General features: G+C 44.5%; 1 protein-coding gene and 1 non-coding gene across 2 annotated transcripts in view; one reads left to right on the top strand and one right to left on the bottom strand.

Annotated features, from left to right (window-relative positions):
• LOC131288241 (uncharacterized) overlaps positions 1 to 16,708 on the top strand; it is a 39,899-nt gene extending 23,191 nt beyond the window's left edge. Inside the window, exons 2-10 of the mRNA XM_058317357.1 lie at positions 12,333 to 12,630; positions 12,700 to 13,418; positions 14,453 to 14,585; positions 14,656 to 14,880; positions 14,964 to 15,144; positions 15,207 to 15,461; positions 15,990 to 16,309; positions 16,416 to 16,594; positions 16,661 to 16,708. Coding sequence (XP_058173340.1) covers positions 12,333 to 12,630; positions 12,700 to 13,418; positions 14,453 to 14,585; positions 14,656 to 14,880; positions 14,964 to 15,144; positions 15,207 to 15,461; positions 15,990 to 16,309; positions 16,416 to 16,594; positions 16,661 to 16,708 — 2,358 coding nt within the window. The remainder of the gene's footprint in view (positions 1 to 12,332; positions 12,631 to 12,699; positions 13,419 to 14,452; positions 14,586 to 14,655; positions 14,881 to 14,963; positions 15,145 to 15,206; positions 15,462 to 15,989; positions 16,310 to 16,415; positions 16,595 to 16,660) is intronic.
• Positions 16,709 to 17,605: 897 nt separating this feature from the next.
• Positions 17,606 to 17,677, bottom strand: Trnae-cuc (transfer RNA glutamic acid (anticodon CUC)). The gene has a single exon. It is a non-coding gene; the product is annotated as a tRNA-Glu (tRNA).
• Between the last annotated feature and the right edge of the window lie 355 nt (positions 17,678 to 18,032).

Here is an 18,032-nt window from a genome sequence, read left to right as displayed (position 1 = left end):
ACTGTTTTAAAAATTTGTCTATATTTTGCCTATTTAAAAAACAAATCTTTGCAGTAAATATGTATAGAGTACGTTCTAACGATCAGATCAAATGACAGCAGTTATAATAAGTCCTTTGTTTAACCTTTTGCGCTTTTCTAACGTACAACCTTTTTCTTTTCCTTTCACCCATTTTTCTCTCATAGGTAAGTTTGAAGGCAAACCCCCCGCCGAACCCTTTTCCCAGCGTTTAATGACAAGGCCATCGTCGGAAGCGGATTTCCCACGGAAAGGGTCTGTTTTCCCACCCACATGTCATGTATGCTTCAGGGACACCGTCCTCCGGGCGTCCGGTGACTTATTCTTCAGCCGAAATATAATAGAAAAACGAAAAAGACGTCCTTCACCGTCCGGTAAGATCGATATCGTACGAGGCGTAAAATCGTTGTTCAACACGCAGATGGTAGGGGAAAAAAGTGTCCAACCGAAGAGTGGTTTATAAAATCAATCAACAACAGCCAACCCATGCTAACCGTAGAGGAACTCGAAGGCATTTTTTATGGCACTACGATGGGAGCAAAAATAAACGTTCACGGTAGTTACATTTTTATTCGATCGCTCTTGCAGCGTATTTGGTATAAGATTTTTTACCTTCCACGTTCTCCTGATCGGGAGTCAGAAGGGGAGTATTTAAACAGAGGGTTTGCAAACAAAAACACTACACTTTTCCAACTTCCACCGGACAAATGTGGCGCTTCACACTGAGTGGCCAAAAGAAGGAGCCAAAGTGGGTCGTTTTTTGTCGAGTTTAATCGAAAATCTAACGACCATTGTTGCGACCTTCGTTGACGGGAAGCTTGATTGAGCCGCGGGAAATAAACAAAGCGGCGTCGGAAAAATCTCACATCGCACTCGACGTGAGAACATTGCACCCTGTTTGCTTTCTTCACCGCTGTCAATATGATAAAACAACTTAAAAGGTCATTGTTTAGTCATCTAAACACTTTCATCGAGAAGTTGGAGACAATCAAAAAGTAATAAATGTGATTTTGTTTGCTATAGCCTCAGGCTTTTCACTGCGTCTTCTGATCTTATCGATACGTAGAAAGCTTCCGTGGACTTTTTCAAACTACTTTTCGCATTTTTTTTTTTTTTTTTTGGTAAAATCTTTAAACAAATTTAAATCCCCAGAAAATCAGATGTGAAACTATTTACGTTGTTTTGACATCGGCCACCCACACTGACCACACAAGAAGAACCCCACCCACCGGGTCTGTGGGTGGGAAAATGGGCAGCTTTGTTTAACCCTACGAAAAGCGTTTGCATAATAGTGTCATTCGGTCGGTGGCTTATGGCGCTGGGAACAAGTAAAACACAATCACCACCGACCGCTTGATGAAAGAATTACACTTTTTTTATATTATTTACCAACACTTTCCATTGAAACGGGGAAGGAGGGGATTGGAGTTGATGGGCTGCCGAATGGTGGTAATATGGGACCCTTAACCGAAGAAAAGGTGCTTCAAAAATCACTTAAAACTTAACGTGATGAGCAATTGTCAAGACAAAGGTGGTAGACGGACGGAGAAGCAATGGAGAAACTGTCAGGTATGACGTTTGACATTTACTCGCGTACTTAAACTGAACACTGTATTGCCACAATTGATCGCTTCCCACGCTCCGGAGGCTGTAAACTGTAAAGATCTGCAACTGCTTGCTGCACCCCTGCAAGCCCTGTTTTTCGGTAATTTGCACACAAACAAAAGTCAAGCCGCGTTGCAAACAGTTGTCGCACCTCCCGCAGCAGCGGCATCATAAACACCGAAATGATGAGCAAACCGAACGGAACGTCACGATCGAAATAGGTCAATAAAATCGTACATCTTCTCGGCGGTTGTCTCCCTGGGGGCAGAATTCAAGCGATCTCGACACCGATTGCTCAAAGATCAAATAAAATTATAATCAATCGGTTACGACGAAACCCTAGCCACCGCTTCGTAGAAGAAATGCCATCCATTCTGATGGGACCGGAATTTGCGAACAGTTTCCTACCGTTTTGTTGGCATACCCGATGGTGAGATTTCGACAGAGCTTTGCTCAAACAGCAATGAGCTTCGGGAACGTGGATCCTAAACTGCAAATCTATTAATCGACCCTTCGCTTTCGACAACGATCTCAAAACCTGCATCCGTCATAACGCGGCGGTGTCTGATCGCCCGAACTGGATGATTGCTAACAAAATGTCAAAAAACCGGTGAGTGCTTTCATAACTGGGGGTAACATTCTCTCGTTTGTGCTTTTATCTCACGCCACGGGCCGATCAAAGATCAATTGCTCAAAGCCTGTGAAATGTGGGCAAATTTATCGCAAACTGCTGTCGTTTTATTTTTTTCCAATTTTATTCAGATCTAGCAACCATGTTTCAGTGTGCACTCTTTCGGACGAAATTGATGAAGCCCTGCGGGACCGATTGCTATGCAAAATAACAAAACGTCATCAAGTGCTGGCCGTTGGGAAAATGGAGGGTTAATATTGTACGTGATATTTCCATTTTATGATGGTACTTTTGCAACATCATTTCGTCAGTGTTGGGCATCGATGCAGGTGTCCTAGTGATCGAAAGTAAATGATGTGGTTTTTGCGCATTTGCATCCCTTTTATTCATGTGATCTCCTTTCTCTTTTACTGTAATAGGATGGATTTACTCATCCATCTTTTGAGTTTATACTCCGATAGACATTATTTAATCACAAATTGCTATTTGATCTTGTTTAGTACATTTATTCCACATTTCCATTGATGTTCGTGCGGTTTAACAGTCCTGAAGCAACAAAGTTTGCCTGGTGGGTAAGAAACCGCTGGCGAAGGTTGTGGAAAGAAATGTGGTTTCCCCTTTCGAAGAAGATCTTCTCTTCTGCCCGTTGTTTCACGGTATCAATAATTTACATCGTGACACGAGGAAAGGCACAACACGAAACGAACAGGGTTCGGCCGACGAGCTGGTGTCGTCGTCGTCGTCGTGACAAGTTTTACCTTACCCTTTTGCGCAGAGGTGCAGAAGAAACACGTAGCTCACAATACAACAGCGTGTTCCGTTGGATTTGCCATTAAATATGTCGGACTGTTCCACTTCGTGGTAGGGTTCGCTTAACATTTTACGGAACGGTGGAAACTGTGAAGATGCACCCAAGCATCTCGTTTCACCTGAGCGTGTGCATCAGAATAGACTCAATTAATCCTTGGAATGGGAAGGAATTTCTTCGCCTCTGTGTAAAGTAGGCATCTTCGACGAGCCCTACACGAACTGCCTAATCAAATGTCATGATTCGCCATCGATTTCGACGAGGCGCACGGCTATAAGAGTTGCATAAGCAAATCTGCTAAACACCGGCATCGTTGGGATAAACACAAAGCACCGCGCATGTAACCAATGCATGCAAAGTAATCAGATGTGCGCGCGCGCACACACACACGCGGCCACAAACACTCTATGGTACGCCATGCAAAACGGGTTCATTAAAACGGACATTTTTGCTGTGACAAGCGTTCGCTCGCACTTCGTTAAATGGTCGATTGATGTGTGGTGGCTCGGCCCGATCTTCCTTCCCCCCCTCAATGAGAGGACATGGAAAGCACGTCTTTCACCTACTTACCATCGAGCCTCTGATTGTAACAAAACAAAGCGAAAACGAAAGGAGGCGAGGACGGAAAAGAAACGACACACCATCGTCCTAAACCGTTCACCTATCGTTCGTCAATCTTCGACAACTTTAGGGAGAGATCGGTAACTAATGATTTGGAAGGGTTAAGTAAATCGTACCACCCTTCATTTGCGCGGTGACATTGCGCCCGCCTGGGTGTGAATGGTGTGTCCTACGCGTTTCGCTAAACATGTCCATCTGTCAGCGAATTCAATGATGTCATTCAGTCGTTCGGCCGGTCCACAGGCGAAGGTTTCCATCTTTGTTACCATCTTTCTCCGACTAGACATTTCAGATCGATTCGCTTGAACGTTGGTTTTCGATAAATGGCGCCGAAGAGGACAAAAACCTGGAATTTCTCTAAGAAAATTGGCGCGCAAACAGCGGAACTCGAAGGCCAATACATGTGTGTTAATTGTGCCAAATTGAGGGCAAGGAATCGTATTTTAACACTCTTGAAAGTTATTCAAAAACGATTGAAGATTTGGAGGTAATTTTTGCGAGGCCGACCTCTAACTTACAGAGATCGAGAAACATGGACGCGAGATCCAAACCAAAAAACAACTCCGGCTCACACTCCGGTTTAATTACAAAATGAACCTACTGCTATACCAACAATGGTGACTGAGAAGAACATCGACATCACAAAAAAAGCGACGGTCAACAGCGTTATAAATCTTAGCCACAATCACCCTCAACACCGTCTGAAGAACTCGCTCTCGAGCGGTATTTGTAAGGCTGTAAACGTAACAAAAGCATTCCATTTTGTTTCTATTGCTGCACCCATATCGCTCCTCGGCGTGCGATGTAGTCACACGCGTATTTCATCCCGCAACGCAACGCCCCCGTTAGCATGCGGATTTGTCTTTAGCTCTAACCTTCCGACGTGGAATGTGCGGATTTAACGCATTGCTGGGGAGTGAATGATTCCTCCACACCTCAAACCAGCACCGGTAAGTTCTGCAAACGAAGAAAGGCTGGGTCAAGTAGGAAGCTCGACGCCTGTTAGTAACTTCGATATTGTGCCGAACTCATGGCTCAGTGAAGTACAACAAAGCGGCTAAAGTATGTGTATTGAATCCAACATATGGTACGGTACAACAATAATTGAAGTGGAAAACGCAGAGGAGGAGAAAAAATCGCATCTACTGAAACAATCACCACCGAAGCGCTATTCGTCGAGACGCTTTAGAGCTGTCAATATCTCTTTTGTAGGCAAGTCACCGTTCGCACATTTCGCGGTTGAGCTACTACTCATATGTCTTACGCTACGAGGTTCAGGGATAGAGCACGCGCTAACGCAACTTTCCGATGACGATTACTCGCCCTACTCGTGGTGCAGGTGAAGTTCAAAGAAACCCTAGCCGCCGCTATATCGCCGCGAAGGTGTGGAACTGCGATTGCCTGTGATTTAAGAGGCCCTCGCTCGCGCGCTACCTGTTAATGAACTGTCAGCGATGGAGTTAATAATTTACTGTAGTTCCTACGAACGATCCCCGCGTTGAAGGTTCGGAGTGGTCGGGGTTTCGGAGTGATTACTGAGGGTTAGTTCGATGGCCCAATCCGATCGTCGATAAACGCGCAGGGGACGTACCACTGTCCAAGTAGTACCGTGCTCTTATTTCCTTGTAAACGCAAAGATTCAGATGGAATTCCCTATTTCCTTGCGATATTGGTGTCAAGTATCCACCTGTGCTGATTCACTTCCCTGCGCAGATCCGCAGCTGTCAGATAGCGCCAAGCATGTCCTTCCATCCCCAACGTTAGGGCACTTCAATTCTTCGCTGACCTTCCTGGACCTGAGTTTCTGCGTCAATAGGAAAGGAAATGAATCAAGTTCCGGAGGAGTGTTTGGAGTGACATAACATGAAATAGGCTACAAATCGGACGATCTCGCCGCAATTAGGCGACCCAGTACCGACAGGAAACGATGTCACACACCGCAGACGGTCGGCGCGCGCAAAACACTAATTAGGGATCGGCACGAGAGCCAAGCTGAAGAGTGATCGGCGTCGGATCGGCGCTCCCATAGATCCAAGGATCTCCCGGTTCGAAGAAGTGGCGCTTGCTGCGCCTCTCGTGGCCTCGAAGCAGGAGGAGTTTGCTCTTTGCGTGTTATTGTGTTCCATCTACCATCTCGGGTCTCCACACTTCCTCGCCGTGGGATGGCCGACCGAACACAATTGGGTCACCTGGGAGCGTCAAGAGCGTCGTCCTCTGCGTCGGCCGTTGGCATCTCTGATGATCTAGGATGATCAAGCTTTCCGATCGAATGGTCGACCGATCAGGCGGGCAGAATTCAGGTCGCACGTCGACAATTGGATTTACCATGAGAAAAGGAAGTGCTCCAAGGGCCTCCTCGTCGTCGAAGCAAGCGCGAAACGAAACCGAACACGCACGTTTGCGCCTTATTTGGTTCGCCGGCTGTGTTTTTCGAGTGATGAACAGTCTCATCCCATCTCATTTCTTACTCACCGCGATGCTTAATTCGCCGTTCGCATCTTTTCCGAACCACCGTCGCGCGAGCGTTTGTTCTTCAGATAAAAATCGACACGAAGCAATTTTTCAAACTTGCTGCCAATGGAAGAGCGGTATGCGCGCGCACGCTCGCAGGAGAAAAAAATCCATCACACCAAATTCGAAAGGCAAAGGTCACGTACTTTCGGTTTTGGTAGAGGAAAAGCCAACAGTATGACAATTGCTGGCGCTGAGTTCTGCGAACTCGGTCACTACCTTTCGAAAATCTAATTATCGATCATCCACACGAGTTCGAGCGTCGAACGTCGGGCGGTGATGTACACGACGCAATGGAATTTAAATGGTAACGTATTGCTGCAACGCATTGAAGGAGTCGATACATCGATTCGTCTGAGGTGACACAGAAAAAAAAAACCTCTCGAAAGATTCAAAAACAATCGAACCATGTATCCATTCCCACCCCAGATATTACCTCATAATAGGGACTGTTCGATAGATCTCATTTTGATTTCAACCTTCCGGCACGCAATAACTATGAAATTATTAACACCGTGTTCAATAGCTTCACATGCCCTTTTTAAAGTTATAGTGTTTATTTTACTGTTTTTACAATTTCTTTATATTTTTGTCACATGGTTACTACACAAGTCAATAAAAATTTAATTAGATTTTTATCATTCTGTGTTCACTATAAGTGAAAAGTGAAAGAGTTTTTGTTTGCGGCGGAAACATAAATATTCAGGTCGAGAACTTTATTACGTCTATTTTCAAGAATTTTAAGATCCTGGGATTCAACCATGAGTGACGATGGTATTTCAAAATATGTTATAATTAATTCTTGTAACATTATCTTTGAAGTGTAAAAAATATTAATCAAATCTTACTATGCAATAATTCCTGTTTGAGAATGTAATCATAAAAATTTAAATGAATTAAGAAAACATCAACGCAATAAAAAAACAAAGAATATATAGTTCATTTTTTTACAGTACTTCTAGACAATGAATAACGGCACAAATTTAAACATTTTCTTCAAGCTTAAAAAGTGCGATCAAAAAGAAACAAACATTTCTGAATCAAGGATAATTAACAGTAAAACCAATTACCTATAGTACGGCGTATGAGACAAAAATGCTTCTCTTCAGGTCGAGGAGATCTTCTACGTTGCGTTCTAACTAAGCCAAGGGCATCGAAATCACACGAGTCGTGGACCGAATTTCCATGCAGTCAATTATTGATCCTTTACCAATCGGAGCTAATCATACGTTTCGGCGTATTCGTTTCTGTTCTGCTTTCGAAGGCTAATGAGCATGCTGATTGATTTTGCTATTGTTTATATAAATTTATTTATAGTAGTCTATAATCTTCAATATCAATATAAGATTCTTTGTAGCAAGGTTTTAAAAACGAGGTATCAAGGTTAACGGTGACGTTCTGGAAGGGTTAATAGTTGTTGTGCAGACGGGCCTGTGTCCCTTAAAAGGCAACGGAGGGTCCCATCGAGCGACCACATTCCACTTTGCATTTGATGCCTCTTTGCCCCCCTACAGGGTCAGCCCCTTCATCCACACCGCGTTCCATTGCATTGTGCATTGGTGCATCGCAGAATCTCCTACAATCTATTTATTACCCGCTCGACGCTCGATCTTCCACCGAGCCTCCTCAAGGGTGGCTCATCCGGTTTTGCAACTTTCGCAAGGCAGCACACAAAACCCACACACAAACAAACCACCTCGTGCCGGTGCACGGGTGATTGATGAGAGTGATTTTCGCGCGCGGAAATCAGGGGTGCGCAAGCGCAACCGTCTTAGACGCAGCCGTTCTTCCACTGCATACACATTAATTAAACCGATCCACAGCGAAAGGCAACGAAAGGAGTGTTCGGTGCGCGGTTCCGCGTTTCGACCGGCCTCGGGCCAACAGGTGAACCTAGATCGGCGACCGGTATATGGTGATCCTCACGGCGACGATCCCATCCATAGCCATAGGGGTGCTGCATATCTGCTCCGCAAGGCGCCACCGACTCGGCAGGAGGGAGGGATGATCTATAGAGTCCGGGCAGAAGGGGCTTGCCCGAACCTGAACGACAGTCCGCAGAGTAATGTGCACCATCATCGGCTATTATGTTTCCGCGCAGGGAAGGCCAGAGGGAGTTGAGGGGGGGGGGGGGGGGGGGGGGGGGGGCGACTTCAGGGTCAATCTAAATTGTGCTCGCGTTTTGAGTGGATCCTTCCCTCACCCGAACGGTAGATTGTTTTCTTTGGCGATAAGTTATTATGACTAATGTTATATTTAAATGTGTGCTAGTATGCATGATTATCTCAGAAAATAATGATAAATGGCAAATTGCAAATTGTCTTTAAAATATGCTCTACTTCAAGCAACAATAACATTTTTTACTATTTTTCTATTATTCTATTTTTTGAGTCGAGTTTGTGGGTTTTCTATTCTCGATCAACAATTAGACTTGACGAATAATTGTTGAAAACTGAATCTTATTTCTATCTATGAATTTTTTCCAACAAACAAACTTTAGAAAGTACATAATGGATTTCTAAATTTAAGCTTTTATAAATAACCCGTTTCTCAACATCTTATACTAAAAAGTTAAGGGAAAAGTTGTTTTTCGTATTGTTATTTATTTAAATATTATTGCACTTCAATAAATACCAACAATCATTTGTAAATTGTAATGTAATTTAGAAAGCTCATTAGACTCGCTATTCCCGAAATCTTTTTAAACAAAAATAAAATTGTAAAAACAAGACTATATTCAAGAAGCTATATTCGAGAAATAGTTGATCTACTTTACATTTTGAGCAGTTACAATTTGTCCTCGAAATTTTGTCTAAAAAGATTTATATAAAACCAAATGTTAGAACTCGCGTGGAAGAAGAAAAATTGTACGAAAAATATGAATATACTATTTTTCAAAAAACTTGTTCTTTAATATACAATGTTTCTACAAAACCCATTATTGAATTGAATGGAACATCTTAACACCTTCAAACAAATCACTGTAAAATAACATCAACAAACAAATTACACATCGCTGCACGACACAAGAAACAAATCAATTTGAAAAATGCTGCAAGTATTTTCACGCTCAATAGATTGCATGATAATGACACGTTCAATTTCCCGCGCCGTCCCCGAGTTTTGATGGCGAATCGTTAGAAACGATATCCGGAGCATGCCGTGGGTTTTGTAATTGGTAACGATCGATCAGAACCATCTCGCGATACATTTACCATTTCCTCGTTTGTCCAGCGGCGCGAAAGTGAAAGAGGAGCACTGGCATGGGAAATGTATGTCCCGGTCCGGGATGATGGTACACGTACGATGATGGCTAGCCAGTACTGAACGCCTTCCTGGAAGAGTGGCTTTTACCACTCTCGTTACTCAATCGAACTCGAGGAGGCGAGGGTATTGCCGCAAGACGTCGTTTATTTGCCATCGTCTCCAGTTGTTGCCAGACGGACCGGCGTTTGATACCGGTGACGTTCTGCGTCCGGACGTAACGTTCATGCGCACAGTGGGCCTTTGGATAATGCTGTGACGGACATAATATGAAAAGGATTTCATATTTTCTCACTATGTTCCATTACTTCTAAGTTACTGGCTTTTGAGTTTATTTGCTCAATTTGCTTGAGAAACTAATTAGAATACTTGTTTGCATTGATAACAATCTGTCTACTATCAAATATCTCTTCAATGTGTTTAGACCTCCAAAGAAGCATTTGTTCTTTGTTTTAGACGCGTTTTTAACATTTTTATAATAGTTGTATACTTAAAATAGAAAAAAAGGATCCACAATTATCAGAGTTGTAATTTCTATTACAACCCATGTAAAAATCTGTAAATAAACGACACGGTCCTGAAATCAAATGATCGAAAAAGAACCCAGTTAACGAAATGAAAAAGTTTATTAAAAAGTAAGAAAATGAAGAGCACAATCTAACAAATCCAATCCTCGTGTGGACCATCGCCCTCAGGAAGTATCGTCCGAAGTGGTAACACCGAAATGACAAACTCGTCCCGACCCGAGAAGCACGGGACGACGATTAATGCAAATACATTACCCGTAATGCGATGCGATTAGGCTGATTAGATTAGAAGCGTCCAACATTTGCAGGTCGCCGCTCGATGGCCTCGGATGCGGCCACGGTTTCCCGGTTGTTTTTTTCGCCCTTGTGGTCGGTGTCCGAACCAAAGCGCACCACTTGCCCGTCACCCGAGATGGAGAAATGGAGTCAATTTTGTACTTCCTCCGCTTCCTTCGGGCCGTCTGTATGTGTGTCTCGGGAACGGCTATCACGATTGAGCACGCGCCTGGCCCACCTTTTTCGGTTCCCGATCCCGGATTGTTGCGGCGTGTTGCCTCAAACGACAGTCAATTAACAGCTGCCTTCGGACCGATGAAATAGAATCATTAGTCCTCTACCCCCTCAGTTCCACCACTCGTTCACTACTCCCGGCCACTTCTTGCCGACGTCGCAGGATAAGCCGCTGTGAAGGCCACTCACGAGGCCGCCTTTTCTGTCAACTCGGGTGTCTCTTTCCCTTTTTCCGGCGCGATGCCCGTCTTCCTCGTGCCATTTCTTGCGACAAATCAATTCATTATGGTGGATTAATCTCTTCTGAGCTGCGGACTGATCGATGGTGTGTTTCCGCCACCCCGATCCGATCGTCGTGATGCTCGGTGAGGTAATCGATCGGTTGGTTGGCAATGTATGGCAATACTATTAGTTATCTTGTTTCAGTGGCAAAGCTGCTTTAGGCTGAACTTCTTTTTTCTGTGAATTTTTATACTTGACATCCATCCATCGAAGGTTCTTTATTTAGATCTTTTATTGTCCATTTATCTATATTTTTTTCTCATTTATCACGTGAAAAGCGTTTTTTTAAATCAATTTAAATTTAAAAAAAAATGAGAATGAAAAAAAGGTAATTGTCCAATACTTTTCTACATGTTTCAAACGTGTTAAATGGAAAAGTAAAGTGTGTGAATTTCGAAACTTTTATATGTTTACTTACTTCAAAACAGTGCAACTCCACCACATGGAGCGTTGATATTTTTAAAACATATCCCATACTGGTTTGCACACATTTTCGTTCCGCATCGAGTCGGCGATCAATGTTCCCGTACTGATAACATATCGTCGTAAAAGCTTCACACGATCCGGTCTGCGTCGGATGCCGCACGATGCCGGATGTGCCATGCGCAATTGACAGCGAAAGGGCTCTTCAGCTATGCCGCTCCGCAATGCACTGCATCGTGGTCTGAGGCTCTTTTCCTGCCACGAACAGTGGTGATGTAATAAGAGTAAGGTATACATACATATCACGTGTTATGACTTCTTCGCTCCACATTTCCCTGTTCGAGTTATAAGTCGTTACATCCTGCTGATCTCCCGCCAGTGCTTCGAAATGGAAGCATCATTGCCGGTTTGATTTATTTCGATACGTGAACTTAGTTACATGGATGTATAGATAAATGCAAGAAACATATACTAATCGCTGTAATTGGGTGGCATGTATCTACTTTCTTACATACGAAGCATATTTTATTGCAAAGTTATTGAAGAAGAAATTCAAAATTAAACTTAGATTAATTCAACGAATTTCTATATGACTGATTAAAAAAAAAGAGAAAAATATCGAAAGGAAATGAACTTGAATCGCATGTATTACCGATCACCAAACCACATGTCTTAGGGACTCGTTAGAGCAAATCGGGGTTTCTGTGGTCGTGGAATAGAATTGAATTTCGAATCCCATTTTCTCCACATTAAATTAAGTCCCTCCAAAGGGTAAATTTTTCGAGCGGAACAAACTTTCACGATCACGACCAAAGACGGAACAGTAAGTGAAAATTGCAGTCACCGTTTGTGGAGTAATAATACTCTCAAAATGTTTTAGAAAACCAAACGGTCTATTGAGAGTAAATCTGTTACATCTTCCATTTTTATTTTACGCCGAAAAGTATGCAATAGGCGATGCACGGAAGTTTGATCGCTAGTTCATCGCTCGGAAGAAATATTTAAGGATGTCCAGTTTTCTTCTCTCTAAGAAGTTCTACGAAGCCTTCTCATATTAAATGCATTTCTTGATTTCCTGAGAAATACCAACAAAACATTGTATTTATTACATTTTCCAACAACTTCTTTCCAGGGCACACCGTACAGTGGTTACACCGCAGCCTCCACAGACTCTCACACCCTGCCCTCGTCACCCACACCCACCTCCCTCGGCAGCAGTGGGCACAACCGGCAAGGATTCAACTTCTGGAAGGCCGGCTCGCAGACGCCCCTCTCAGCTTCATCCTCCAGCAGTTCCTTTTTCCGGCCAACCACCCAACGATCCTTGCCCTACAAGGTACTCAAAGTGATCTGGCGCTACATCAAATGGCCACTCGGGCTGCTGCTTATCTGCGGGCTGCTTGGGCTGGTCGTTTACTTCCTCGTTGTCGGTAAGTGTGTCGTAAGCGGAAGCTTGATTCTCTCGAATGGCTAATGGTTCGTTTGCCTATCGCTTGCAGATCGGGATATTATGAGCAGCGGGTTGTTGGGTGAGGATGGCTACGAGGTGGACGAGAACCTTTCGATCGACTTCAACGACTTTACCAGCGCGAACGATCTGCACGACCACCGTTTCCCGGGCGGCTCGACGAAGGAACCCAAACCGAAGGACACCCAAGGGTCCGGTCGCACCGCGGACAGTAAGTTCTCGTTCGGACTCGACAACGATCTGCTGGCCGTGTTTGGACCGCACTCCCGGAAGCCCTCGTACGAACGGGACAACCACCTAGAGCAGCATGACATCGGGACGTCGTCCGGTTGGCCGACAACCACCACCACCAAGACGAGCTCCACCGGAGCAACCGATGAGCAGCGGAAACGAACGGAAAGCGCCAGCGAGGAGATACCGGCGCTGGTGGTGAAAGTGACCGATGCGCCGATCCGGAAGACCAGCACAATCTCGCTGAAGGACTACACCAAGGCGCGGGTCGTCTTCGACGATGACGACTTTCTCGATGCGGACGATGGCGAGAGCCGGGCGAAGGAGGGCACGACGCGGGCGTACGAACCGGCACCGGCCGCGATTCAGGTGGGGCTCCGGGGCAACGTGGCGCGCGGGCCGGAGGTGCGGGGCTTCACCTCCGGCCATCAGAACAATTTTGGCGTCCCGATCGAGGAGGACGAGCGGCTGTTGCGTCGCCTAAACGAACAGCTGATGCAACTGGAACAGCTGAGACAAGTGAATTGAACACCATTTTCCTCGTTTTCTTTCTCTCTTTCTATGTCTTTCTCTTTGTTCGGGAAGTTTCGTTACTACTTACAGCGTTTTATGTTTGTTTGCAATCTTTCTCCTATCAACTTTCCTTCGAAGCATTCAATTATAACACTTTAAAACATGGACATATGTATCGAAAGTATAGATATGTATACTGTCGTAATGAGAAACAAAAAACAAGTGTAATCGATGTTTAAAGTTTAAATTCAAAATGCATTTCATATTCGGACAACAACAAACTAGTAAAAATTGTTGGTATTTCAAAGTTTTGGCTTTTTATATGATAAAAGATAATGTTGAAGACTGTTGTGAATATTTAAAATTTAATTATTGAAGGATTGTTCCGATTGAAAAAGATTGCACTTTTATTGACCTTTGAGGTTTAACGTTCTAATTAAGGTCTGGACTGGGTGGTACCACATTTCACAATAAGATAATCGGGTCAAAATTATATTTCACAATTACAAAAAACAACGACTGGTACATGTTTTGCAAATCTTGGTGCGTTTATCTTATAAAATCCAATCCCATTAAAATTAGAAACAGATAGTTTCACCGATTCCGGTTTTTTGTGTTTGTTTGTTCTACGCCAAGAATGTGTTATTAACGTTTGCACATTATAAACACATTTTCTTCTAATTGATTGCACGGTTCAGAGAAGAAAGCATACCAAAACAACGTCTGTCTGATAAAATACTATGGAAACACACATGCCACACTTGTATAAATGCATGCGTGAGATCTTGTAAACTGTTTTAAAACATTTCTTCAATAAGGTTTTTTTAAATTGATGTGCACTATGCTCACCAATCGGTGAACAATTTCACATGTGTAAAACTGTGTTTAATTGGGCTCGGAATGATCTTTTTGGTGTCTTGCATTTGCTTATCGCATGGTTAATGCTTTGGTCAAAAGAAGTTTCTTTTTATACGTTTAAATGGCACGATCTTAACACTAATGATAATATTTTATTCCACTTACTCTACGAAAACACATAGAAAAATATAACAATCCCTTCGGCTACGACTGATTCGAGCCTCTACCGGACGAAGGTTTCCCCGACGCTACCCATTCTGTCCCGTTTTGAAATCACGACGGAAGGGTTGAAACGATTCAATATTTCCGAAGAAGGTATGTTTGTATTAATTCATAATTTGTTTCCAAACTAACAGAATTGTTGCTGAAATGTATCTTATCGTAGGCATATGTCAGTCCACTTCACTACCGCTCTGCCGCGGAGTTCTGCCGTACGACTTGACGGTCTCGAACAACCGGCAGCTATCACGTCTCGAGTACGACCACTTCCAGTATCTGATCAACTCGAAGTGCTCGGTCCGGGTGGCGGAGTTTGTGTGCCTCGTGCTCGAACCAGAGTGTCGCCCGACCCGCATGGGAACGCTGACACCGTGCAAGCGAATCTGCAAGTGTAAGTGACAATTCGCGAAATGGTTTTCCCAAAAACTTCCCCACCGATTCTTGCTGTTAACTTGGGTTTTCTGTTCTTTCCAGCTATTTTGGAACCCTGCGCCCACATTATCGCCAGCTCGGAAGCTTTAACGGCGACCTTCGACTGCGATAGCTATCCGGACTCGGACGATCGGAACGTCTGCGAGGACCCGACCCGGCTCGGTCAGTGCTACGCGAATGAGTTCCGGTGTGCCGATAAAAGCTGTATCCCGCTACAATGGAAGTATGTGAAGAAGGGCAGCACCCTGTTGGGGTTCTACTAAAGAATTTCATATTCCGCTTCAGATGCGACAACATCAAGGACTGCCAGGGTGGCGAGGACGAGTCGGACTGCAAGCAGTGTGAGCGGGACGAGTATCGGTGCATGTCAAACGATAAGTGCATTCCGGACAAGTGGCGCTGCGACCAATACGAGGATTGTCCCGATGCGTCGGATGAGCTAGATTGCTACTACGACGAGCCAACGACCTACCCATCGGCCTACGGTAGCCAGCGGGAGTATCCGTTCGTGCAAGTACAGGTCCCGAACAGTCCGAATGGGTAAGAAGCGAAAGGGAAGAGGGTATAGCGTAGCCGTAGCACAGTGAACGCACGCACGCACGCCATGCACTTAAACAAACTACACACAAGAGATCGTGACCAACCGGAGTGGAAGTAGAGAACAGTAAGGGTAAGGGCAGGACTGACTCTGGACGTGAGTTCTCAAAGGGTACGTAGTATGACGATCGAGGCATCCAGCTGGAGCCCAAGGTCATCATGGACAGGGGAAGTAGAACTGTGGTAAAGAACTTGATCATTGTGACGCTCAATTAATAGACGCTGTAGACAGAGAATGGTTTCTATGGTGACGGTGACCCAAAGTGGACGGAGACTATCTGGTAAGGACTGAACATAAACAGCTGTAGACTTGGATGACCGATCCTCGGAGTACTTCGACGCGAGACGCATTTCACTGTAGCCATCCACCTTAGCTCGCTCCGGAATCTTCTGCTAGCTCTAGAAAAAAAGTTCTTTAATTACTTGGCTCGTTTTCGTTTTTTTTCCCGTTGATAACACTTCCGTTTTTAGTCGCCCCTACATAACCATAACCAACGAAGATCGCACGCAGGCCGAAGCCGACCAGCATGATCAGACACAGGGTTCCAGAGATGGTGATCGGGAATACGCCAACTACGGCACGTCGGAAGAAGATGCCGACAAGTATGAACCAACGGCGGCGGAGAACGTACCGTTCGTGAATCGTCAGAAGAGTCGCAACGATACTTCCGCGGAGGATAGCACTGCCCCGGCGGCTGATGCGACCACTACCGATCGGTCAGCGGAGACGAAGGTTGAAGATCAAACGGAGGCCGAAACGAGCCGAACGATATCGGTGCCAAAGTCACTGGGTAATAGCTTTTGGGTAGCGCGCACATTGAGAACGGGGTGATGAGGAAGGATTAATTGCCAGCGAAAGGAAAAGCGACAGATTGTAACATTCTTACCACCTTCCAGTGAACTTCCAGGACAGCAAGGAAATCATGATGACCTCGGACTCGGAGAACGATTTCAAGATCAGTAGCACGAGCAGGGACTTCCTTACGACGGCCCACGTTTCCCCGTGCCCTGAGGGTGAACTGCGTTGCGTCAGTGGCATTTGTATATCGGTTAACCAGCTGTGCGATAGAGTAAGTGTCTACAAACGCAAACAACGCAACGAACTCATACTAACATGCCACTCTTCATTCGCTTAGGTCCAGGACTGTGCTGACGGTGCGGACGAGGCGGGATGCACCTATAAGGATTAGTGAATAGAACAATGGCGGCGTTAAATGGCATTTTGTCCCGCCAGTGATGCAATCTTTCATTCCCATTAGTTTGCTTTTTATTAAGTACGTTCCATTTCTCTCTCACCATTCGCCTAGCCTTCGTTGAGTGTATTGTTGCTCGATTTTTAAATTGTTGACTCGTCTTTAGTAGAGGACTAGGATGCGCTACCAATCGAATCTCAACCACCGTGCATGCGCATGCATACTTCATCATCCACTCCACCGGCGACAACCCGCACGACAACCAAAACCGGAGACCCATCTGCAAATAATGCATTGATAAGTAAAAGCAGCGAGGGAAAATAAGTACGAGAAATAGGGTACGAATTAAAATTAAATTAGATTTTCAATGGTTTCTCTTCTCTGGCCAACCCCGGTACCGCATACATGTGAGCATTTGTGTCCATTCGTACCCGTTACCATTAGATTAAGTTGGATCCCTTTCCACTGAACGATCCCTTTAGGTTACGATCGAAACCGCATCCATGCGTTGTCTTTCACCTTACGGTAATTACTTGCTAGGGATCTAGGAGCCGTTTATTTTCTTTCAAACACTATATATTTCGCTTTGTAAATAGAAGGCACACACACGTACACACAACACACACTGGCACGTAAACATACATACATGCATACCATCATACTTACATTTCATATCCGCTATTCTTTCCAAACTTTTGTAAATGTTTTATTTTTATCAGGCTAATAAACAGAATGAAACTATGGATCGATATTAATACGTATATTAAAATGATGTTTTATTTAAAAATATGGCAAAACAACGCGAATGTAATAACGCTTTAAGGATTGTACCCTTTAATGCTAATATAAGAGAGATGAAACATGGCTGTTAATTATTGAGAAAAAATCATTCTTTTCCCATACCGGGAATCGAACCCGGGCCTTCCGGGTGAGAGCCGGATATCCTAACCACTAGACAATATGGGACTTGTTGCGAGTTTGCTACAACTAACCAAACCGATCCGATATGTTCAGAAAAATCCTATTTTTATTTTCAATGGTACAAAACACCGGGCGCCCGCTTGGCAACACGCGGTCGCCAGACACGCGCATGACGTACGGGAAACTCCGTCCGGCAAGCGGCGATGACTCATCCATCGTGAAAATAAAAACAAACATGCAGTTTGGTTCACGAAAATGAACCCCTTTGGGGATGAATGTCGCCCCCGTCCCAACACTTTCCAACTTTCTCGCGCCTATCACATCGAGCGCTTGGAGATGATGCAATTCGATGATATAATACGTATCCCATACGGAAAGAAAGCACGCGCACATACGCAAC

The sequence above is a fragment of the Anopheles ziemanni genome, chromosome 3 (genome assembly GCF_943734765.1).
Source record: "Anopheles ziemanni chromosome 3, idAnoZiCoDA_A2_x.2, whole genome shotgun sequence".
Taxonomy (NCBI): Eukaryota; Metazoa; Arthropoda; class Insecta; order Diptera; family Culicidae; genus Anopheles; species Anopheles ziemanni.
The sequence above is the reverse complement of the archived record's forward strand: the minus strand, read 5'-3'. Positions and strand labels throughout refer to the sequence as shown.